This window comes from Salmo salar, chromosome 14, assembly GCF_965601325.2.
Source record: "Salmo salar chromosome 14, fSalSal1, whole genome shotgun sequence".
In the NCBI taxonomy this organism is placed as follows: Eukaryota; Metazoa; Chordata; class Actinopteri; order Salmoniformes; family Salmonidae; genus Salmo; species Salmo salar.
In genome coordinates, this window is record NC_138304.1 from 56,000,932 (window position 1) to 56,025,176 (window position 24,245).

At 44.0% G+C, this 24,245-nt stretch overlaps 2 protein-coding genes across 2 annotated transcripts; both read right to left on the reverse strand.

The window, feature by feature from the left end:
- Positions 1-2,428: 2,428 nt before the first annotated feature.
- rabggtb (Rab geranylgeranyltransferase subunit beta) lies at positions 2,429-12,601 on the reverse strand. The gene is given in 9 exon segments (NM_001140171.1): positions 2,429-3,696; positions 4,438-4,587; positions 5,437-5,562; positions 7,537-7,647; positions 8,348-8,400; positions 10,104-10,209; positions 10,385-10,582; positions 11,987-12,094; positions 12,563-12,601. Coding segments are annotated over 9 exon segments (996 nt in total). The 5' UTR covers positions 12,566-12,601; the 3' UTR covers positions 2,429-3,555.
- Positions 12,602-13,881: 1,280 nt separating this feature from the next.
- On the reverse strand, positions 13,882-23,099 carry acadm (acyl-CoA dehydrogenase medium chain). The gene is made up of 11 exons (NM_001139636.1): positions 23,059-23,099; positions 22,235-22,340; positions 21,773-21,870; positions 21,444-21,614; positions 20,950-21,030; positions 19,191-19,321; positions 18,885-18,993; positions 18,137-18,277; positions 17,777-17,872; positions 15,152-15,400; positions 13,882-14,649 (listed from the first exon to the last, which is right to left on the reverse strand). Exons 1-11 carry the CDS (start codon positions 23,071-23,073, stop codon positions 14,578-14,580), a joined length of 1,269 nt encoding a protein of 422 aa, NP_001133108.1. The 5' UTR covers positions 23,074-23,099; the 3' UTR covers positions 13,882-14,577.
- Between the last annotated feature and the right edge of the window lie 1,146 nt (positions 23,100-24,245).

Below are 24,245 nucleotides of genomic sequence, written 5' to 3' on the forward strand. Positions count from 1 at the left end.
AAGTTCCCAGTGAAGCTAAGTCCTTTTGTAGCTTACTGTAATAGAATCTGCTTAGAGGAGAGATAACCTCCTGTACACGGCAGATAGAAAAGGAGAGAGAGATGTACAGGAAGATAAAGACTGTACAGGTCAGATAGAAAGGGAGAGAGAGATGTACAGGAAGATAAAGACTATACAGGGCAGATAGAGAGATGTACAGGAAGATAAAGACTGTACAGGGCAGATAGAGAGATGTACAGGAAGATAAAGACTATACATGGCAGATAGAGAGATGTACAGGAAGATAAAGACTGTACACGGCAGATAGAAAGGGAGAGAGAGATGTACAGGAAGATAAAGACTATACGTGGCAGATAGAGAGATGTACAGGAAGATAAAGACTGTACAATGCAGATAGAGAGATGTACAGGAAGATAAAGACTGTACAAGGCAGATGGAGAGATGTACAGGAAGATAAAGACTGTACGTGGCAGATAGAGAGATGTACAGGAAGATAAAGACTGTGCAGGGCAGATAGAGATGTACAGGAAGATAAAGACTGTACAGGGCAGATATGTACAGTTGAAGTCTAAAGTTTACATACACTTAGTCATTAAAACTCGTTTTTCAACCACTCCACACATTTCTTGTGAACAAATTATAGTTTTGGCATGTCGGTTAGGACATCTACTTTGTGCATGACACAAGTAATTTTTCCAACAATTGTTTATAGACAGATTACTTCACTGTATCACAATTCCAGTGGGTCAGAAGTTTACATACACTAAGTTGACTGTGCTTTTAAACAGCTTGGAAAATTACAGAAAAGGATGTCATGGCTTTAGAAGCTTCTGATAGGCTAATTGACATCATTTGAGTCAATTGGAGGTGTACCTGTGGATGTATTTCAAGGCCTACCTTCAAACTCAGTGCCTCTTTGCTTGACATCATGGGAAAATCTAAAGAAATCAGCGAAGACCTCAGAAAAAAAATTGTAGACCTCCACAAGCCTGGTTCATCCTTGGGAGCAATTTCCAAATGCCTGAAGGTACCCCATTCATCTGTACAAACAATAGTACGCAAGTATTAACACCATGGGACCACGCAGCCGTCATACCGCTCAGGAAGGAGACTCGTTCTGTCTCATAGAGATGAACGTACTTTGGTACGAAAAGTGCAAATCAATCCCAGAACAACAGCAAAGGACCTTGTGAAGATGCTGGAGGAAGCAGGTACGAAATTATCTATAGCCATAGTAAAAGGAGTCCTATATCGACATAACGTGAAAGGCTGCTCAGCAAGAAAGAAGCCACTGCTCCAAAACCGCCATAAAAAAGCCAAAAATACACTTTTTTGGAGAAATGTCCTCTGGTCTGATGAAACAAAGATAGAACTGTTTGGCCATAATGACCATCGTTATGCTTGGAGGAAAAAGGGGGAGGCTTGCAAGCTAAAGAACACCATCCCAACCGTGAAGCACGGGGGTGGCAGCATGTTGTGGGGGTGCTTTGTTGCAGGAGGGACTGGTGCATGTCACAAAATAGATGGCATCGTGAGGAAGGAAAATGATTTGGATATATTGAAGCAACATCTCAAGATATCAGTCAGGAAGTTAAAGCTTGGTCGCAAATGGGTCTTCCAAATGGACAATGACCCCAAGCATACTTCCAAAGTTGTGGCAAAATGGCTTAAGGACAACAAAGTCAAGGTATTGGAGTGGCCATCACAAAGCCCTGACCTCAATCCCATAGAAAATGTGTGGGCAGAACTGAAAAAGCGTGTGCGAGGAAGGAGACCTACAATCCTGACTCAGTTACACCAGCTCTGTCAGGAGGAATGGGCCAAAATTCACCCAACTTATTGTGAGAAGCTTGTGGAAGGCTACCCGAAACGTTTGACCCAAGTTAAACAATTTAAAGGCAATGCTACCAAATACTAATTGAGAGTATGTAAACTTCTGACCCACTGGGAATGTGATGAAAGAAATAAAAACTGAAATAAATCATTCTCTCTACTATTATTCTGACATTTCACATTAAAATATTCATGTAGACCGCTGATTGATTTTCACCTCCGAATACCCCTCTATGTACCCCACTGAATACCCCTCCGAATACTCCTCAGGAGAGGCATAATAAGTCATGGCAAACTGTGTAGAATTGCAGGAAACACGTTTTAAATGTGCCCCCAGATCCCCGTCTACTGTTCGGGCCCCCCAGGTCGGCAGCGTAGCCTAGTGGTTAGAGCATTGGACTTGTAACCGAAAGGTTGCTGGATCAAATCCCAGAGCTGACAAGGTACAAATCTGTCGTTCTGCCCCTGAACAAGGCAGTTAACCCACTGTTCCCCGGGAGGCCGTCATTGTAAATAAGAATTTGTTCTTAACTGACTTGCCTAGTTAAATAAAGGTTCAAATATTTTTTTTAAGAGATATGTACACCACAACTTCACCCTTGAATCAATGTATTTATTGCCTACTACAAGATTAGTTAACACTGTTGTTGCAGGTGAGTGGATAGATATGTATTGTCACATAACAGTGTATTAATTGTCCACTTGGACAGGTGGATATCATTCAGGCACAGGCTTGGGGTCAATTCCATTTCAATTCCATTTCAATTCCGTCAATTCCATTTCAATTCAATTTCAATTCAATTTCAATTCCAATTCAATTCCATTTCAATTCAGTCAATTCTTGAAGATAAAATGAAATTCCAATTCTCCTCAATGATTCTATTCTCGATGAAAAAAAAAAAAAAAGTGAATTTCAGTCTATTTCCTGAATTTAAATGGAATTGACGCCAAGTGTTTTTTTTAGGTAACAACAGCACAACAAGTTGACACTACATATGACACCAACAACCAATTCAATATGGTTCTCAGAAAACAAAAAAACACAATAATAAATGCATATGTTAAAGTGATTATCGCTATAATACAGAGTGCTTCTCAAATGGCACCCTATTCCCTATTTAGTGCACTACTCTTGACAACAACAAAAAAATCCTATGGGCCCTGGTCAAAAAGAGTTCACTAGATAGGGAATAGGTTGCCATTTAGGACACACTCACAGACTCCCTCTGGAAAAAGAACTATTTAAGGATTCCAGATCGTGGTGACGTGAATATGACTCAGTGCTATTCAGTAACTCTCCGTGAAAGATGAGATTAGGATATATTTCTTTAAAAATGTTTAGCGCCAAAATGTTGGATGCTACGAGGTGTGGTACTAGGATTAGATTATCCAAAATCACTAACCCTGCACAGGATTAGATTATCCAAATCCCTCACCCTACAAAGGATTAGATTATCCAAATCCCTCACCCTACACAGGATTAGATTATCCAAATCCCTCACCCTACACAGGATTAGATTATCCAAATCACTAACCCTACACAGGATTAGATGATCAGTTCAGTTAATTCAATAAAATTGTCTGTTGTTTTCTTCCTGAATTGACAACAGAAATGTGACCTGGCCACGACCCTGGTGTGTGTAGATGAGTGAAGAGGTCTGGGTGCAGAGCTAGCTGAGGAGGTCTGGGTACAGAGCTAGCTGAGGAGGTCTGGGTACAGAGCTAGCTGAGGAGGTCTGGGTGCAAGCCTAGCCTCTCCAACACGTCTTCGGGCATACAGAGAACAGGGTTGACGTCCTTTATCTGTCCCTCTCCCAGCAGAGACAGGCCTGCTACGCCAAACAGAGTATGGAATGGGTCCACCTGAAGAAGAGAGGAGACAGAATGAGGAAGAGGACAGAAACCTACCTAGCTAAATGTAGCCATTAGCACTGGGAACTAAGATGAGTCTCCAGGTGTCAGACAAGGTTTACACATCATGTAAGGTTAGCCCCCTCCCTACCTACCTAGAAAACCCCCTCCCTTCGTTCCTGCTAAACTCCCCCCCCCATTTTCACATTTTAGTCATTTAGCAGACGCTCTTATCCAGAGCGACTTACAGTAGTGAATGCATACATTTTTTTCTTTTTTTTTGTACTGGCCCCCAGTGGGAATCGAACCCACTACCCTGGTGTTGCAAACACCATGTTCTACCAACTGCTCTACCAACTGAGCCACAGGGAAGCCACTCCCCCCCCCGTTCCTACCTGGTACTTCCCCCGTTCCTACCTGGTACTCCCCCCCGATCCTACCTGGTACCCCTCCCTACCTGGTACTCCCCCCCCCGTTCCTACCTGGTGCTCCCCCCCCCCGTTCCTACCTGGTACTCCCCCCCCCGTTCCTACCTGGTACTCCCCCCCCCTCCTACCTGGTACCTCCCCCGTTCCTACCTGGTACTCCCCCCTCTCCTACCTGCTATACCCCCCTCTCCTACCTGCTACACCCCCCCCCCCCCCCCCTACCCCCCCTCCTACCTGCTACCCCCCCCCCCCCCCCCCCTCCTACCTGCTATCCCCCCTCCTACCTGCCATATCCTGGGTTAACCGAGATGATATCATGACTCACCATGTCTCCTGGTCGGTCAGCAAAGCCCCCTGTCTCCTCATCCTGACAGGCCAGAATAAAGGACCTCAGCTTGGACTTGTCTATCCAGTGGATCCTACCAATGATCTTCAGGGAGGCCAGCACCCACCACGAGTAACACACATCAGGCAGCTAGCCGAGAGAGGTTATAATGAGACATACATCAGGCAGCTAGCCGAGAGAGGTTATAATGAGACATACATCAGGCAGCTAGCCGAGAGAGGTTATAATGAGACATAGTAACATACATCAGGCAGCTAGCCGAGAGAGGTTAATGAGACATAGTAACATACATCAGGCAGCTAGCCGAGAGAGGTTATAATGAGACATAGTAACATACATCAGGCAGCTAGCCGAGAGAGGTTATAATGAGACATACATCAGGCAGCTAGCCGAGAGAGGTTATAATGAGACATAGTAACATACATCAGGCAGCTAGCCGAGAGAGGTTATAATGAGACATACAAACATACATCAGGCAGCTAGCCGAGAGAGGTTATAATGAGACATACATCAGGCAGCTAGCCGAGAGAGGTTATAATGAGACATACATCAGGCAGCTAGCCGAGAGAGGTTATAATGAGACATAGTAATACATCAGGCAGCTAGCCGAGAGAGGTTATAACGAGACATACGTCAGGCAGCTAGCCGAGAGAGGTTACAACGAGACATACATCAGGCAGCTAGCCGAGAGAGTTACAACGAGACATACATCAAGCAGCTAGCCGAGAGAGGTTACAACGAGACATACATCAGGCAGCTAGCCGAGAGAGGTTATAACGAGACATAGTAACAACAAATGATGCCATAGTCAATCGTTTCAAATACCCAGCAATGAGGGTAGGGAATCTATAAGTATGTTTCACCGCATTAAACTTCTGTCAGTAAGCCAGAGGCCTTGAGCTGAATCCCAAACCACAGAATTAAATAGAACTGTGAATTATATGATATTAAATGACCGATTCAACCCCAAGTTCCTACTTTCTCAGGGCGTCCGTTGAGACCTCCCGAGGGAAGCTGTCTCTCACAGAGCCACCAGCCCAGCAGGTCAGCATTCACCTGGTGTAACTGGCCTGTTATAGACAGGAAACCTGTACAACAGTAGATCTAAGAAGAGAGGAGAGGGTAGGAGAGCAGAGCGGAGGGTAGGGTAGGAGCGGGTAGGGTAGGAGAGGGGAGGGTAGGAGAGGGGAGGGTAGGAGAGCAGAGCAGAGCGGAGGGTAGGAGAGCAGAGCAGAGCGGAGCGGAGGGTAGGGTAAGGGTAGGAGAGGGGAAGGTAGGAGAGGGGAGGGTAGGAGAGCGAGGAGAGCGGAGGGTAGGGTAGGAGAGGGGAGGGTAGGGTAGGAGAGCAGAGGGGAGGGTAGGAGAGCAGAGGGGAGGGGAGGGTAGGCGAGGGTAGGGTAGGAGAGGGGAGGGTATGAGGGCAGAGGGGGGAGGGGAGGAGAGCAGAGGGGAGGGTAGGAGAGGAGTAGCCAAGGAAAATATGGGAGGGAGGAAATAAAATCATGAAATTCTGGAATAACAGCTGAAATAGATTTTTCTAAATGCATGACTAACATAAACTCAGCAAAAAGAGAAACATCCCTTTTTCAGGACCCTGTCTTTCAAAGATAATTAGTAAAAATCCAAATAATTTCACAGATCTTCATTGTAAAGGGTTTAAACACTGTTTCCCATGCTTGTTCAATGAACCATAAACAATTAATGAACAAGCACCTGTTGAACGGTCGTTAAGACACTAACGCCTTACAGACGGTAGGGAATTAAGGTTACAGTTATGAAAACTTAGGACACTAAAAGAGGCTTTTCTACTGACTCTGGAAAACACCAAAAGAAAGATGCCCAGGGTCCCTGCTCATCTGCGTGAACGTGCCTTAGGCATGCTGCAAGGAGGCATGAGGACTGCAGATGTGGCCAGGGCAATAAATTGCAATGTCCGTACTGTGAGACGCCTAAGACAGCGCTACAGGGAGACAGGACGGACAACTGATCGTCCTTGCAGTGGCAGACCATGTGTAACAACACCTGCACAGGATCAGTACATCCGAACATCACACCTGCGGGACAGGTACAGGATGGCAACAACAACTGCCCGAGTTACACCAGGAACGCACAATCCCTCCATCAGTGCTCAGACTGTCCGCAATAGGCTGAGAGAGGCTGGACTGAGGGCTTGTAGGCCTGTTGTATGGCAGGTCCTCACCAGACATCACCGGCAACAACGTCACCTATGGGCACAAACCCACCGTCGCTGGACCAGACAGGACTGGCAAAAAGTGCTCTTCACTGACGAGTCGTGGTTGTGTCTCACCAGGGGTGATGGTCGGATTTGCGTTTATCGTCGAAGGAATGAGCGTTACACCGAGGCCTGTACTCTGGAGCGGGATCGATTTGGAGGTGGAGGGTCCGTCATGGTCTGGGGCGGTGTGTCACAGCATCATCGGACTGAGCTTGTTGTCATTGCAGGCAATCTCAACGCTGTGCGTTACAGGGAAGACATCCTCCTCCCTCATGTGGTACCCTTCCTGCAGGCTCATCCTGACATGACCCTCCAGCATGACAATGCCACCAGCCATACTGCTCGTTCTGTGTGTGATTTCTTGCAAGACAGGAATGTCGGTGTTCTGCCATGGCCAGCGAAGAGCCCGGATCTCAATCCCATTGAGCATGTTGGGACCTGTTGGATCGGAGGGTGAGGGCTAGGGCCATTCCCCCCAGAAATGTCCGGGAACTTGCAGGTGCCTTGGTGGAAGAGTGAGGTAACATCTCACAGCAAGAACTGGCAAATCTGGTGCAGTCCATGAGGAGATGCACTGCAGTCCTTAATGCAGCTGGTGGCCACACCAGATAGTGACTGTTACTTTTGATTTTGACCCCCCCTTTGTTCAGGGACACCTTATTCCATTTCTGTTAGTCACATGTCTGTGGAACTTCAGTCTATGTCTCAGTTGTTGAGTCTTATGTTCATACAAATATTTACACATGTTAAAGTTTGCTGAAAATAAACGCAGTTGACAGTGAAAGGACGTTTCTGTTTTTTGCTGAGTTTAGTAGGAGAACCAATAGCTGAACCCTGCATACCTGTCCGGCATGAGACTCTGATCCTGGTCTGCAGCCAAACCCGCCATCAAAATTCATACAGGACAGAACAAACTCGACAGCCTTGTCCATGTTAATGGAATCCAGCTTACCCTGCAGACACACAGACCAAAACCGTTAACTAACGTTGTGTACAAACTAATGATACACCAAAGCACTGTACAGAACAACGTCGATCCTCAAACAATACAATCCCTAATCTAGCAACCAAAGCCAAAATGACTGACAGGTGAGGGTGTCTTACATACAAAATAAACATGTTGCAAAGTGCTGTAACGTTACATACAGGAAACAAACAATATGCAACGTGCTGTACATACAGGGGAAGAAAAAAATAGATATATTTGTTTCTCCCAGCCTGTCATCCAAACTGTCTCCCACTCCCAGCCTGTCATCCAAACTGCCTCCCACTCCCAGCCTGTCATCCAAACTGTCTCCCACTCCCAGCCTGTCATCCAAACTGTCTCCCACTCCCAGCCTGTCATCCAAACTGTCTCCCACTCCCAGCCTGTCATCCAAACTGTCTCCCACTCCCAGCCTGTCATCCAAACTGCCTCCCACTCCCAGCCTTTCAACCGAAAACAAAAAAAGAGACATGCAATCGCCATCCCAATTTGTTGTTTGTTTTTCCTTTTATGCGCTTTTGAGATAATTTTCTGTAATGAAAAACACTATACAAGTGAAATAAATGATTATAATACAGGAAGAAAAAAAACAATATGCAATGCATTCTGGTGTAAAAGTAAAGAATATAATCCGTTAGACAACATGACAGAGTTAATTGGAGGCGTACCAGCAAGGCGAGTGTTGCGACAGCACAGAAAGAGAATCGTGTGTCTATCTCTCCTGTAGAGACATCAGATGAAGACAGGTTAGGGTTAAAAAGGTAGACTCAGCAATATGGCATCATGATAGACAGTGGGGTGACTTCCTGCTTACAGACATCAGCAACAACAGACTGCCAGGACCGCCACTAAATCAGCTCTTTTTTTGTGAACAACTTTTTAATTACTTTTTTTTTTTTTTTCAGATGGGGGAAGATAACCCATCCCCCCCCCCCTTCAGTCCCCATTCTCCCTCCCCCCCTTCAGTCCCCATCCTCCCCCCCATCTTCAGTCCCCATCCTCCCCCCCATCTTCAGTCCCCATCTCCCCCCCATCTTCAGTCCCCATCCCCCCCTCCAGTCCCCATCCCCCCCCTCCAGTCCCCATTCTCCCCCCCCCTCCAGTCCCCATTCTCCCCCCCCCCTCCAGTCCCCATCCTCCCCCCCATCTTCAGTCCCCATCCTCCCCCCCATCTTCAGTCCCCATCTCCCCCCCATCTTCAGTCCCCATCCCCCCCCTCCAGTCCCCATCCCCCCCCTCCAGTCCCCATTCTCCCCCCCCCTCCAGTCCCCATTCTCCCCCCCTCCAGTCCCCATCCTCCCCCCCCTTCAGTCCCCATCCCCCCCCCTTCAGTCCCCATCCCCCCCCTTCAGTCCCCATACTCCCCCCCCTTCAGTCCCCATCCTCACCCCCCCCCCCCCCCCCCTTCAGTCCCCATTCTCCCTCCCCAACCCATTCCCCCTTCAGCCAGAAGGGGAGCCATGGGAAGCATTGAACTACAGAAATTCAGCTGTAGTAATATGCAGTGCATTCGGAAAGTATTCAGACCCCTTGACTTTTTCCACATTTTGTTACGTTACAGCCTTATTCTAAAATGGATTAAATAAATGTTTTTCCTCATCAATCTACAAACAATACCCCATAATGACAAAGCAAAAAGAGTTTATTGTAAATGTATAAAAAAAAATTTTTTTTACAGAACTATCACATTGACATAAGTATTCAGACCCTTTACTCAGTACCTTGTTGAAGCACCTTAGGCAGCGATCACAGCCTCGAGTCTTCTGGGTATGACGCTACAAGGGGGTTCAGCTCTGACATGCACTGTTAACTGTGGGACCTTTTATAGACAGGTGTGTGCTTTTCCAAATCATGTCCAATCAATTGAATTTACCTCCGGTGGACTCCAATCAAGTTGTAGAAACATCTCAAAGATGATCAATGGAAACAGGATGCACCTGAGCTCAATTTTGAGTCTCATAGCAAAGAGTCTGAATACTTATGTAAATAAGGTATTTCTTTTTTTTTTTTTTTTTTTTACATTTGCAAAAATTTCTAAAAATCTGTTTTTGGGTTTGTCATCATGGGCTATTGTGATGTCATCATGGGGTATTGTGATGTCATCATGGGGTATTGTGATGTCATCATGGGGTGTTGTGTGTAGCTTGATGAGGGGAAAAACAATTTAATACATTTTAGAATAAGGCTGTAACGTAACAAAATGTGGAAAAAGGGAAGGGGTCTGAATAGTTACAGAATGTTCTGTACTCATTTTGACAATAGATATTCTGCCGGTCCTCCATCAGGGTCTTGAGAGGCAGTAGGGATGATTCGGTTAGATAAATTCAGCTTCATCTCAAGTTATAAAATGTATCTATGATCTTCAATGCATCAACCACTATCATCTCGACATTGTGCAGAAACCCAGACATAAAGTAAACTCACCCCATTTGTCTCCAGCGAACGACCCATCCTCCTGCTGCAATCCTCTGACGTACTCCACCACCTTGTCCACATCCAGCACGTTCACGTTATCATACAACGAGAGGATCTGAGGGAGACAGACAACATGGAGTTTATATATGTCTGTAAGGTTATATGTCTACAGTTGTGTTTTCTAGGCATGAAATAGATTGTTACTATCTGAACTTGTCCAAAAACAAATTATGTTATGTATCCATCTGTCTGACCTGTACAGCACTGAGCGTGTAGAGGACGTATTATACCTGTACAGCACTGAGCGTGTAGAGGACGTGTGGGTCGTGTCCGATGCTGGCGCTGATGCCTCCACAGTCGTGCTGACAGGACTTGATGAAGTCAGAGATCTCCTGCTGGTTCATCCTGGTCAGCTGACCCATCAAGTCCATCACTGTCAGGCCCCAGTAGATACCTGACATCCGCAGATACTCCGACAGGGTGTACTCCTGTGGTGGGAAAACAGAGGATATCAATGATGTTACAAGCCAAATGAAACTAGTTCAGACAGGACAAACTGTTCAGTAAGGGAGAGGAATGGTTAAAAAAACAAATCTCACTTAAAGGGAATGTTTTCGATAATGGGGGAGGGGAGAGCTTAAGGGAGGGATAGAAGGAAGGAGAGGTTGATGCTTAGAGCTGTGTGGAGGGAGGGACCAAGGGATAAAAAGCTCAAAGCTGGGTGAAAGGAGGCAGGGTGGGAAGGAGGGATGAAAGCGGAAAGAGCGAGAGGGAGGGACAGTTAACTAGTAGATAGCTACATCAACTTCTGGCAGAGTCGAGGGATGATACAGGGAATCATTCAACAAATGAAACAGGTTCTCTGACGTGTTCTCCTGAACAACGACACATGAACCACACAGCTAGCTAGCTAGCTACATCCACTCATCCTCATGTACTCTGGCAACGTGTTCTCCTGAACAACGACACATGAACCACACTGCTAGCTAGCTAGCTAGCTACATCCACTCATCCTCATGTACTCTGGCAACATGTTCTCCTGAACAACGACACATGAACCACACAGCTAGCTAGCTAGCTACATCCACTCATCCTCATGTACTCTGGCAACGTGTTCTCCTGAACAACGACACATGAACCACACAGCTAGCTTGCTAGCTACATCCACTCATCCTCATGTACTCTGACAACGTGTTATCCTGAACAACGACACATGAACCACACAGCTAGCTAGCTACATCCACTCATCCTCATGTACTCTGGCAACATGTTCTCCTGAACAACGACACATGAACCACACAGCTAGCTAGCTAGCTACATCCACATGTACTCTGACAAAGTATTCTCCTGAACAACGACACATGAACCACACAGCTAGCTAGCTAGCTACATCCACTCATCCTCATGTACTCTGACAACGTGTTCTCCTGAACAACGACACATGAACCACACAGCTAGCTAGCTATCTACATCCACTCATCCTCATGTACTCTGGCAACGTGTTCTCCTGAGGGAGGAAGGGGATGACACAGGATATCAATAAACAATTGGTCCCGTGTGGCTCAGTTGGTAGAGCATGGTGTTGTTTGCAACGCCAGGGTTGTGGGTTCGATTCCCACGGGGGACCAGTACGGGAAAAATAAAAATAAATTATGAAATGTATGCATTCACTACTGTAAGTCGCTCTGGATAAGAGCGTCTGCTATATGACTAAAAATGTAAATGAAACATAGATAACCAACTACCTCCATGTAGTTAGAGCAGAGTTTCTCAAACATGTCTTGGTTTTTTTTTTGTATGTTTTCCATAACTGATCTAATCAAAAACATCCTTGTTCACCTGCCACAGACGGGAGTCAGTGAAATGATGTCAGCATAACATCCAATACTTACATAGTCATCCTTTTTGGAGCCGTAGGCAGCAATATAGTCTGCATGCTTGTCCAATAGTAGAGCACTGGGGGCGTCATCTTTGATCACTACATCTTTTACTTGGGTCCCCTACAATAACAATGGGAGAAATGTAGCTAACTGTTATTTCATAGACAGACACAGCTAGCTAGCCTAGTAAACTGACTATGGAGCTAGCTAGCAACTACCAGTTTGGCAAATGATACATTGACTGCTGTTCAGAATATAACAATCAGTTTGAGAAAATAACATTGTTGTTTTTTTTCTTCTCTAGTAAGAGTCGTTGGATAGAGATTAGCAGCTGCTACAACATAGTTGATTTTTCTAGCGGGCCATTATCCTCTGCTCTGGATGAAAACAATGATAGTAACGTTACTAGCTACAGTTAGCCATCATTTTTGCTAAGACTTGGTTTTTTTGGTTTTTTAATCGACAGGGAATATATTTCTCACTCTATAAGTACAAGCAGATAATACGAAACAAACTAAATCAGCTGTGTCCAAATTTATGGAAAATTACAAAAGGAAGAATAGTGATTTTAATCATGATTCAAGTTACCATCCTTGATATCTTCGGATCATCTGGCGGCGCAGAATTGTTGCGTCATGAGTTGTATACGTCACCAACGCGACACACATTAAACGTTTCCACAGTCACACTCAAAATTGGCGATAAAAAATATATTTTTGGTCTTAAAGTTTATGGTTAGGCATAAGATTAGCAGTGTGATTAAGGGTTAGTTTAAAATCTAATTTTAAGAAGATAAATTGTAGAAATGGGCAAGGTTTTGTGGATATGGAACATCCCTGGGTCGCTCGTCTTTTCAGTTCGCTGCAGCTAGCGACTGGAAAGAGCTGCAACAAACACTCAAACTGGACAGTTTTATCTCCATCTCTTCATTCAAAGACTCAATCAATCTTACTGACAGTTGTGGCTGCTTTGTGTGATGTATTGTTGTCTCTACCTTCTTGCCCTTTGTGTTGTTGACTTTGTCCAATGTTTGTACCATCTTGTTGTCATGTGTTGCTGCCTTGTTATGTTGTCTTCGGTATCTCTTGTTGTGATGTGTGTTTTGTCCTATATATTATTTATTATTTATCCCAGGCCCCCGTCCCCGCAGGAGGCCCTTTGGTAGGCTGTCATTGTAAATAATAATTTGTTCTTAACTGACTTGCCTAGTTAAATAAATGGAAGCTAGTGACAACCATGGGGCTTTTGCTGTGCTGTCAAACTTGTTTATTTGAGTAAATAGATCTAACGCTGGGTGAACATAAAGTGGTGAAAAACATTTAACAGAATTTTCCAAATCCCAATAGATAAGCTATTTCTTCTAAGACCGCTTTTCTGTGTTTGCAAACATTGCCTCACAAGTTGGTGGCAAAAAGATGGAGTTCTGCAAGAACGCCAGCAAAAAAAAGTATATTTTACATGTTGCTTATGAGTGCATTTCACACTACTTTTGGATTATAATTTGATTTTAAGGTTCGTACGAATGTCTTAATATGTTTGTGTCATCGCAAATCAACTGCATTATACTTAAAACACTTACAAGGCAGTAAAATGGCTCTTTGGCTAGCGTTTGTTACAGCAATATATCGAGCGTTAGTTAGAATGCTAAGTGCTGCATCCAAAAAATAGTTATTTTGCAAAGATCACAACCAAATATAAAAGCGATTTTGTTTAGAAGAAATAAAAACGTAAATCTAGAATATGTTAAATGTACCCAGATGGAAGTGGCTTTCTTTCTGCCACCAGGAATTGCGCGCATCTGTGCGTAACGTCAGCGTGTGGTGTTCTGGAAAGGGGTCTATACAGTACGGCATATAGTCAGTCTTCCTCATGTACAATGACTAAAGTAATAATTACAATACATGTTAATCAGTATACATAGTTTATTACAGTTCAACAAAGTTCTGATAAAAGTTGAGGTGGACTGTCTTGAGGTTTATCATTTAGAAAACATTTGACATGTTTCCAACTCATTTGATCGGTTATATTTTCATAAGTCACAATCTTCTTCACACACAAAGCCATTTAACACTACAGCTACAGTTGAACGTTGAAACCAAACGGGCAACTAGGCATGTGGTGTGTTGTGATGTAAGGTCACATTCTGTACTGCGTTCCACACTTCAGTCAAAGTATATGTCTGAAATTGCACCCTATTCCCTATGCAGTGCACTACTTTTGACCATAGGCTCTGGTCAAAAGTAGGGAACTATATAAAAGCATATGATTTAGCATGTCTTGGGACAATAGAACCACCCTAATAATCCCATAACTGCTCAGCATAGTTGCGGGCTGTGATTTAAAAAAAGATATATATTCATATACTTCATATTTATTTAGATTAGATTTTTCAGGGGGTGCCGCAGCTATGCTGCCCACCCAGCATGTCACTCAAGTTCAATCCAACACATCTCCAGTACTTGAAATCCTGTATTTGAACCAGGTGTGACTGCATGCTGAGTTATATTGATCATGAAAAGGTAGTTTGAACAGAACGGAGAAGGAAGACGACAGGTGTTCATTGAGAGAGGAACGGGACTGGTGACTTGACAGGTGTTGGGAGCTCATTTCTTGAACCTGCCGAAGTGTTCACGGGAGATTATTAACCTCTGGATCTGGGCGGTGCCTTCATAGATCTGGAATGAAACGAGCAGACATAAAATGTCTCCAATGAAGTCTATCAGTTTCTCCCCCCCCCCATTTATATCAGTTTTTCATACATTAAAAGCCAGGAGTTTTTCCTAACCAGTTGACCGGACTAGGGAAGTGTTCAGTGAGGCACAACGTGGCTAAACATTTTGCAACGGAATGATTGGTTAAGTTCATTCAGGTGGTAATGTACCTCTGAACACAACCCAGGAAGTAGTCTAAAGGTAGAAACAAGTTTATCCAGGTCTTGAATTCACAAAGCGTCTCAAAAGTAGGAGTGCTGATCTAGGATCAGGTCCCTTCCATCCATATAGTCTTACTCCTTATGAGCTAAAAAGGGAATACGAATTCTAGCACTTGGATGCCTTTTTGAATACGGGCCCTGGTCAGATAACGCTATGCATACAACAATAGTGGTGCAGGCTACTAATTGGTCGTTAAGCATTCAAGCAGAATTTTAAAAACAGTTGAGGTAGAACTGCCCCCCACCTGGTAGATCTTGGCATCCCTCATTAGTTTCTCTACGGGGTATTCAGAGTTGAAGCCGTTTCCTCCAAACACCTGCACGGCGTCGCTGGCCACCTGGTTGGCGATGTCTCCGGCGAATGCCTTAGCAATGGAGGCGTAGTATGTGTTCCTCCTCCCATTGTCAACCTCCCAGGCTGACCTCTGCCAGCCCATCCTGGCCAGCTCTACCTTCATGGCCATCTCAGCCAACAGGAACGACACTGCCTGGTGCTGTAGGGGCAGTCAAACCTCAAGAGTATTGAGATGTGTTCAGCAGGACACAACGTTTTGGAACTTTCAGACAGAGATATGCCATGTAGAATAAAACATCAAATCAAATGTATTTACAGTGGGGCAAAAAAGTATTTAGTCAGCCACCAATTGTGCAAGTTCTCCCACTTAAAAAGATGAGAGGCCTGTAATTTTCATCATAGGTACACGTCAACTATGACAGACAAAATTAGAAAAAAAAATCCAGAAAATCACATTGTAGGATTTTTTATTAATTTATTTGCAAATTATGGTGGAAAATAAGTATTTGGTCACCTACAAACAAGCAAGATTTCTGGCTCTCACAGACCTGTAACTTCTTCTTTAAGAGGCTCCTCTGTCCTCCACTCGTTACCTGTATTAATGGCACCTGTTTGAACTTGTTATCAGTATAAAAGACACCTGTCCACAACCTCAAACAGTCACACTCCAAACACCACTATGGCCAAGACCAAAGAGCTGTCAAAGGACACCAGAAACAAAATTGTAGACCTGCACCAGGCTGGGAAGACTGAATCTGCAATAGGTAAGCAGCTTGGTTTGAAGAAATCAACTGTGGGAGCAATTATTAGGAAATGGAAGACATATAAGACCACTGTTAATCTCCCTCAATCTGGGGCTCCACGTAAGATCTCACCCCGTGGGGTCAAAATGATCACAAGAACGGTGAGCAAAAATCCCAGAACCACACGGGGGGGACCTAGTGAATGACCTGCAGAGAGCTGGGACCAAAGTAACAAAGCCTACCATCAGTAACACACTACGCCGCCAGGGACTCAAATCCTGCAGTGCCAGACGTGTCCCCCTGCTTAAGCCAGTACATGTCCAGGCCCGTCTGAAGTTTGCTAGAGAGCATTTGGATGATCCAGAAGAGGATTGGGAGAATGTCAGATGAAATCAAAATATAACTTTTTGGTAAAAACTCAACTCGTCGTGTTTGGAGGACAAAGAATGCTGAGTTGCATCCAAAGAACACCATACCTACTGTGAAGCATGGGAGTGGAAACATCATGCTTTGGGGCTGTTTTTCTGCAAAGGGACCAGGACGACTGATCCGTGTAAAGGAAAGAATGAATGGGGCCATGTATCGTGAGATTTTGAGTGAAAACCTCCTTCCATCAGCAAGGGCATTGAAGATGAAACGTGGCTGGGTCTTTCAGCATGACAATGATCCCAAACACACCGCCCGGGCAACGAAGGAGTGGCTTCGTAAGAAGCATTTCAAGGTCCTGGAGTGGCCTAGCCAGTCTCCAGATCTCAACCCCATAGAAAATCTTTGGAGGGAGTTAAGTCCGTGTTGCCCAGCGACAGCCCCAAAACATCACTGCTCTAGAGGAGATCTGCATGGAGGAATGGGCCAAAATACCAGCAACAGTGTGTGAAAACCTTGAAGACTTACAGAAAACGTTTGACCTGTGTCATTGCCAACAAAGGGTATATAACAAAGTATTGAGAAACTTTTGTTATTGACCAAATACTTATTTTCCACCATAATTTGCAAATAAATTCATTAAAAATCCTACAATGTGATTTTCTGGATTTTTTTTCTCATTTTGTCTGTCATAGTTGAAGTGTACCTATGATAAATTACAGGCCTCTCTCATCTTTTTAAGTGGGAGAACTTGCACAATTGGTGGCTGACTAAATACTTTTTTGCCCCACTGTATATAGCCATTCTTACATCAGCTGATATCTCAAAGTGCTGTACAGAAACCCAGCCTAAAACCCCAAACAGCAAGGAATGCAGGTGTAGAAGCACAGTGGCTAGGAAAAACTCCCTAAAAAGGCCAAAACCTAGGAAGAAACCTAGAGAGGAACCAGGCTATGAGGGGTGGTCAGTCCTCTTCTGGCTGTGCCGGGTGGAGATAACAGCACATGGCCTAGATGTTCAAATGTTCATAAATGACCAGCATGGTCAAATAATAATAATCATAGTAGTTGTCGAGGGTGCAACAAATCAGTAACACAAGAGTAAGTGTCAGTTGGCCTCTGATATGTAGGATAAAGAATCCTGTCGGACATGAACTGAACATGGTTGCCAGTTTCCCCAGACTAAGAACACTGCTGACAAAAAAAAGGCACTTTCAAAATGGAGACTGCAGTAGCATTATCAACGGTATAAGGCCAAAGGTCAAACCTTAGTCTGGGGAAACTGGCCCTAATGCTCTAAGATGAAGAATACTCCTGGACTACAAAGCACTTTCAATTTCGATGAGCTCTTGTTGAGACACTGAAAATCTCTTAATCTTCAGTAAAGGCAACATTCTAATACCCATACTGATATTGCTTTGTGTATTTCTATGTGGAACTGTGGATAATGAAACAAAAGTGATGAACCTCAGCAATGAGTTTTCCAAAGGTCTTCCTCTCCAAAGCATAGCCAGTCGCTTCATCCAGAGCCCTCTGAGCCAGACCTGTAGCACCTGCTGCCACCTGGATACACAGAGCAACTCTCATCACTAACTCATAATATGGCAGGTAGGGTTGAAAAATTCTGGTAACTTTCCCACAATTCACAGGTTTTTAGGGGGGGGGGGAAATATTGTGGAATCAGGTAGGGAATAAGCACGAAACCCTGTAATCCTTTAGCCAGGATTTCTGGAAAACTTTGGGATGGTTACCGGAAACTTTGCAACCCCCCCCCCCACCAAAAAAAAAAATGCAGCCCGCCATGTTGTCTAGGAAACCATGACTCACTGGCGGTCTGGTCTTGTCGAAGGCTCCCATGGCGATCTTGAAGCCGGCTCCTTCTCCAATCAGAACATTCTCCTTGGGTATCCGGACGTCCTCAAAGGTGATTCCTCTGGTGTCTGAACACCGCTGACCCATGTTCAACTCCTACACAGAGACACACAGCAATATTATAGGTTACTATAGTAACATCGTCAACTCCTACACACAGCAATATTACAGGTTACTATAGTAACCTATAATATTGGGGTGGCAGGGTAGTCTAGTGGTTAGAGCGTTGGACTAGTAACCAGCAGGTAGCCTAGTGGTTAGAGCGTTGGACTAGTAACCAGCAGGCAGCCTAGTGGTTAGAGCGTTGGACTAGTAACCAGCAGGTAGCCTAGTGGTTAGAGCGGTGGACTAGTAACCGAAAGGTTGCTAGATCAAATCCCAGAGCTGACAAGGTAAAAATCTGTCGTTCTGCCCCTGAACAAGGTAGTTAACCCACTGTTCCCCTGTAGGCCGTCATTGTCAATAAGAATTTGTTCTTAACTGAACTTGCCAAGTAAAATAAAGGTTAAATACAATACAAGTAACATGTTAAACTCAAACACATCAATATTATAGGTTATGTTCAGATGCCAATCTCAGATCCTCTAGTTTGCAGCACACAAGTGAGTAATTTCTTAAGTTCTAGCAAAAAAAACATCCAGTCACTACGATGTAGAATTGTTGATCGAGACAGAGTGATATAGTTGAGACACTAGATCCTTACCTTCCTGCCAACTAGTATTCCGGGTGAGTCCGCATCTACGATGAAGCCTGTGAAAGCCTTGCTGGTTGGACACTTAGGGTCAGCATCAGTACGGGCCAACAGGAAATACCTGTGAGCATTGAGAAGACTGTCTTATCACACCACATGCTGCCTGGGGAATAAACTAAAAAGACAAACCTAATCTTTTTTTATTGAAAAAAACATTTCATTTCACAAAAAAGGGGCATTAAATGTGTTCAGCATGGGGACAGATTGTCTTTATTGACAAATCACTTTAAAAATGGCGGTGTGCGTTTCTCCTCTCACCAGTTGGCTTTGCCTCCGTTGGTGATCCACATCTTTTGACCGTTAACAACGTACTCGTCTCCTTTCTTCTCCGCCCGTGTCTTCAGTCCCGCCACGTCAGAGCCCGCGCCAGGCTCCGTCACACCGTACGCCTGTCAGTCAACACAAACACACCCGTCAGCATTTTCTTATCATACTATATTTATTTTTCAGACATAAATGGAATGTGGCGCCTCGGCGTTTTTGTCTGTTAGTGTAGGCTACACTACGGCTTTTTAAAAACGTAGACACGAAACCTTCTCTGGAGAGATGAACAGGCATTTTATGGTAAAGGATTACTGCTTCTGAAGCAAGACTAACGGCCATCACTAGGCAACCAGAACGGTCAATCAAATAATATGGACCTAGCTGCGGCAGACTTACTCTCTCATAATAAAAAAAAAAAAAAAAACTTTAAAAAGTTTGTTGAATACCCTGACTTACCAAGACGTTTAGTGGAAATAAAACATCTAGCTACAATAGCATAAACGCTTCAATAGCATAAACAACACATTAAATCAGCCATGTTTATTGTTGTCAGGGAACAAATACAACCTTTAACGCCGGAGAAGAATTATACTGTCTGAAAAGGTACGTCTAGAGATGCGGCCCTTTTTAAAATAGTCTGAAAAAGTTATTGTTGCTATTGCCATGTTACTGTACCTGTAGTCTGTCTCTGGAAAGGGTTGTGGACTAACCTGTACCCCCTGCACATTGACACGCTACCAGTTCACCCTGTATATAGCCTCGTTATTGTTATGTAAATATCGTGTAACTTACTTTATTTTATTTAGTCTATTTTCTTAATTCTAATTAAAACTGCATTGTTGTACATAATTACGGGCTTGTAAATAAGCATTTCACTGTTGTATTCAGCATATGTGACAAACAAAAATTTGATTTGGTAGATTGAATTTCATCGCCTGTCCCTAGCGGTCATACATTCCTAAATCGGAGAATTATTCTGCATTGTCAATTGATGTGTAATTTTATGATATTTTTTTTAGAATCATTTCAACGGAAAACCATTTTTTTTTTTTTTTTTTTTAATGGCCGTCTAAACGTTAAGCAAAAATTGCCACATCCCTCCTCTGGATGACATCGTCACGATGTGCGTTTCCAACATCGGGGGCCTGTTTTCATAAAGAAGTTAAATCTGCTTCGTGTTTTGTATCCTTGGCCACGATACTGACGAGTATCGCGATACCCTGGACCTACTATACTGTGTCCTTCCCCTTCTCTCGCTATACAATATGTGAGTGTTTGTGTTCTCGTTAGAACCGCTATCAAAATCAGTGTCCTTCCGTTCCAAAAATACTGAATCTTAGGAGTCAATTCCTAGTGGAATCAAATCTTCACACTCAGAAATGAGAGAGTCAACACCGGGAGTTGTCTCTCCACCACTACATTTACGTAATTTAGCAGACGCTCTTACATCATCCTCATAAACATTAACAGTTGGACAAATGGCAGAAAAAGGCAAGCGACAACAGTGAAGTACTGTATGGCAATACTTTGAGAAGTTACATGACAAATTGGTAAAATGCTAACATCACGAGGTTGTATTGAGGTACTGTAACATTAGTACAGGTGCAATGCATAACCACGACTCATACGCAGTACAACCATATGGATATCTGCATTTGTGAATTCACTGGGATTTGTTTTATATTTTTATCATTTTAACAGAAAACACTTGTCACATCCTTAATTCCTTCTTGTATTTCATATGAACACTTACACACATGAGAGGTTCCTCTGTCATTCTGCCCAGGTACTTCTTCTTCTGGGAATCATTACCTGCTATGATCACTGGCATTTGCTGTGAGGAAGAAACAGAAGAGCTCTTTAATGCCTTCTAATAGGGTTGCAAAAATACAGTCACGTTTTTTTTCCCCTCTCACAATTCCATGGTTTTCCAGAATAAGCAGGAAATCTAGGAATCCTTCAACCAGGATTTCTAGAAAACCAGAGAATTTAGGGAAAGTCTGACTTTCACCAGCCTAAGAAGAACTCTGGATGAACCAGGGTTACAAGATGACAGTATTACACACCAACAGCCACTATGAACCTCCAATTCACAGCAGGATTATTTTAAGACCTAATTAGCCATGTATCCACTATACTATGTAAAAACCTGAACACTTGGAAAAAATAAAAAAATAAACCTTGATTCTAAATCTTAGGTTTATCACTCTTTATAGTTTTTACAGCTCAACGACAATGTGAACTTACACCAAGAGAGTTGGCTTCGATAGCAGTCTGAACTCCTGTGCAACCATAGGCCAGCTCTTCTGTGATGAGGCAGGAGTCGAATATGCCCAGACCCATTCCACCACAGTCCTCTGGAATGTGAGAGTTCATCAGGCCCAGCTCCCATGCTCTCTTGATGATGGGGAAAGGATACTGTGGGATTAAAAAGGGTTAGGGTATGTTGGTCCAATACGAAGCTGCTGCTGCTGACTGGACTGACAGCTACTCCATTCCCAATGATAGCATGCCACTGTTTGGTATACAAACAGGTTGGGAAAGATCTGAGCACCAGGTTGATGTCTTCTACTCACTTCTCCACTCCTGTCGTAGGCTGCTGCAACAGGGACAATCTCCTCCCGGGAAAACTTCCTGGCTAACTCCTGGAACTCTTTCTGCTGGTCTGTCATCTCTGTTGATAGTCAGAGGGAGGGAGAGAGAGACAGGAAGTCTATAAATACACAGGTATGCATTGACAGAGAGCCCTGTCACAGCAGCGGCTGCTCACAGAGAGCCCTGTAACAGCAGCGGCTGCTCACAGAGAGCCCTGTAACAGCAGCGGCTGCTCACAGAGAGCCCTGTAACAGCAGCGGCTGCTCACAGAGAGCCCTGTAACAGCAGCGGCTGCTCACAGAGAGCCCTGTAACAGCAGCGGCTGCTCACAGAGAGCCCTGTAACAGCAGCGGCTGCTCACAGAGAGCCCTGTAACAGCAGCGGCTGCTCACAGAGAGCCCTGTAACAGCGGCTGCTCACAGAGAGCCCTGTCCAGTACTCACCAAAGCAGAACCCTGTCGACGGAGCATTCTGAGAGCCGGTAGCGGCCACGGCTGCAGTACTGGTACTCTGGAACCGCAGGACAGACTGCACGCCCCCTCTCACAGCCTTTAGGAGAGGTGGGGCGAGGGCATAGAACAAATCAACAACTACTATAACCTTATGGTTATGCAAGGGCCAAGGCAACACAGTGATTACGTGCCAAATGGCACCTTAATCCCGCATGTAGTGCAGTACCGGGGCCCATAACAGGGTGCCATTTGGGACACAAGTAGAGAGACCTCATCCCACTAGCTAATGAATACAAGCATATTACTATAGGTACGTCAAATGTTACGATTTCTAATGTATTTTTAGAGGGATTTCTTTTACTTCTGGTCTACAGTAGTTAGAAGGTGTACAAGAATGTCAGAACCGTTAGGTCAACAATTGACAACATCAAGAGGTTGATTGAAATGGTTTGAATATGGGGGTTAGATGCGTCACGTCTACTAGCTAGTTTACAAACACATTTTCACAACAAAACGGCAAAGCTATAATCTATAAGAAAGCTAGCATGTACATGTGGCGCAGAAAGGAACCAATGCCTTTCACGCTAACCTTAGGCATTAATCAACGTTATAGCTAGCTAGCTAACTTAATGCTAGCTGCATTTTCTCGGCTAGCAAGAGAACTGTCAAATGTGAGAGGAAACAAAAAAATCTCGATTTCTCGAGAAACCTGTCAACTAGGGAACTACATACACAACGCTTAAAAGAAAATACATCTTCATTTAAAAAAAACGCGTTAAAGCATGTCAGTTATTTGTTTATTAGCTGGTATTTACCTTGTTGAAAAGCATTGCTAATGTTGCACCACAGACGTCCGCGTCGTGAAGGAAAAATATTTTTGAGTCGCCTTCATCCTACCAAACAACCAAAAAATACACGTTTCATCCAATCAGGGCCGCGGATTCTGTCACATGACGTTACGTCAGTCGGGCGATGACCTTTCACCTAGTTCCTTACCTAAAACAAAGACCTTCTATAATATTGGCAAGATACACGAGTGACCGAACATTTATAAATATATCTCTCTCTCTCTGAGAGACAATGTTTCAATGTCCTCAGAGATGGAAGACAGGCGAGTTCAGGTGGGATCATAGTTATAATATAGACAAGATAAGCTCTCGTCCTGTCCTAATTATATAATAAGGTTAAGGTCAAGCAAAGTGGGAAAATACAGTTTGACACTTAACAGTTTCATGGAAAGTTACACCTTGCGTGGAATGGAAAATGACAGGTTGTACAATATATACAGTACGTCACACAGCCTGATTAATGGCTCTCTGACCGTAGTATGGGCCTCATGGATATCAGAGTAGAGGTCGATGCAGTGTGTCCTCAGCCAACCGTTCATAGTACAAACTACACTGAACAAAAATATAAATGCAACATGTAAAATGTTGTTCCCATGTTTCATGAGCTGAAATAAAATATTGCAGACATTTTCCTGACGCACAAAAAGTTTCTCTCAAATGTTGTGCACATTTTTTTTTACATCCCTTTTTAGTGAGCATTTCTCCTTTGCCAAGATAATCCATCCACCTGACAGGTGTGGCATATCAAGAAGCTGATTAAATAGCATGATCATTACACAGGTGCACCTTGTGCAATATATAATGCCGCTAAAATGTGCAGTTTTGTCACACAACACAATGCAACAGTTTTGAGGGAGTGCGCAATTGGCATGATGACCGCAGGAATGTCCACCAGAGCTGTTGCCAGATCATTTAATGTTCCTTTCTCTACCATAAGCCGCCTCCAACGTCGTGTTTGAGAATTTAGCAGTACATCCAACCGGCCTCACAACCGCAGACCACGTGTATGAAGCCATGTGGGCAAGCTGTTTGCTGAGGTAAACTCTGTGAACAGAGTGCCCCGTGATGACAATGGGGTTATGCTATGGGCAGACATAAAATACGGACAACGAGCACAATTTTATTTTATCGATAGCAATTTGATTGCACAAAAA

Excerpts from the sequence above, each read along its gene's own strand:
- acadm (NM_001139636.1), bottom strand. Across the intron at positions 21,871-22,234 it reads GTCGACAGGGTTCTGCTTTG|AGATGACAGACCAGCAGAAA; the intron begins GTGAGTACTGGA and ends GACTATCAACAG. Across the intron at positions 19,322-20,949 it reads CAGAGGAACCTCTCATGTGT|GCGTACGGTGTGACGGAGCC; the intron begins GTAAGTGTTCAT and ends GTTGACTGACAG.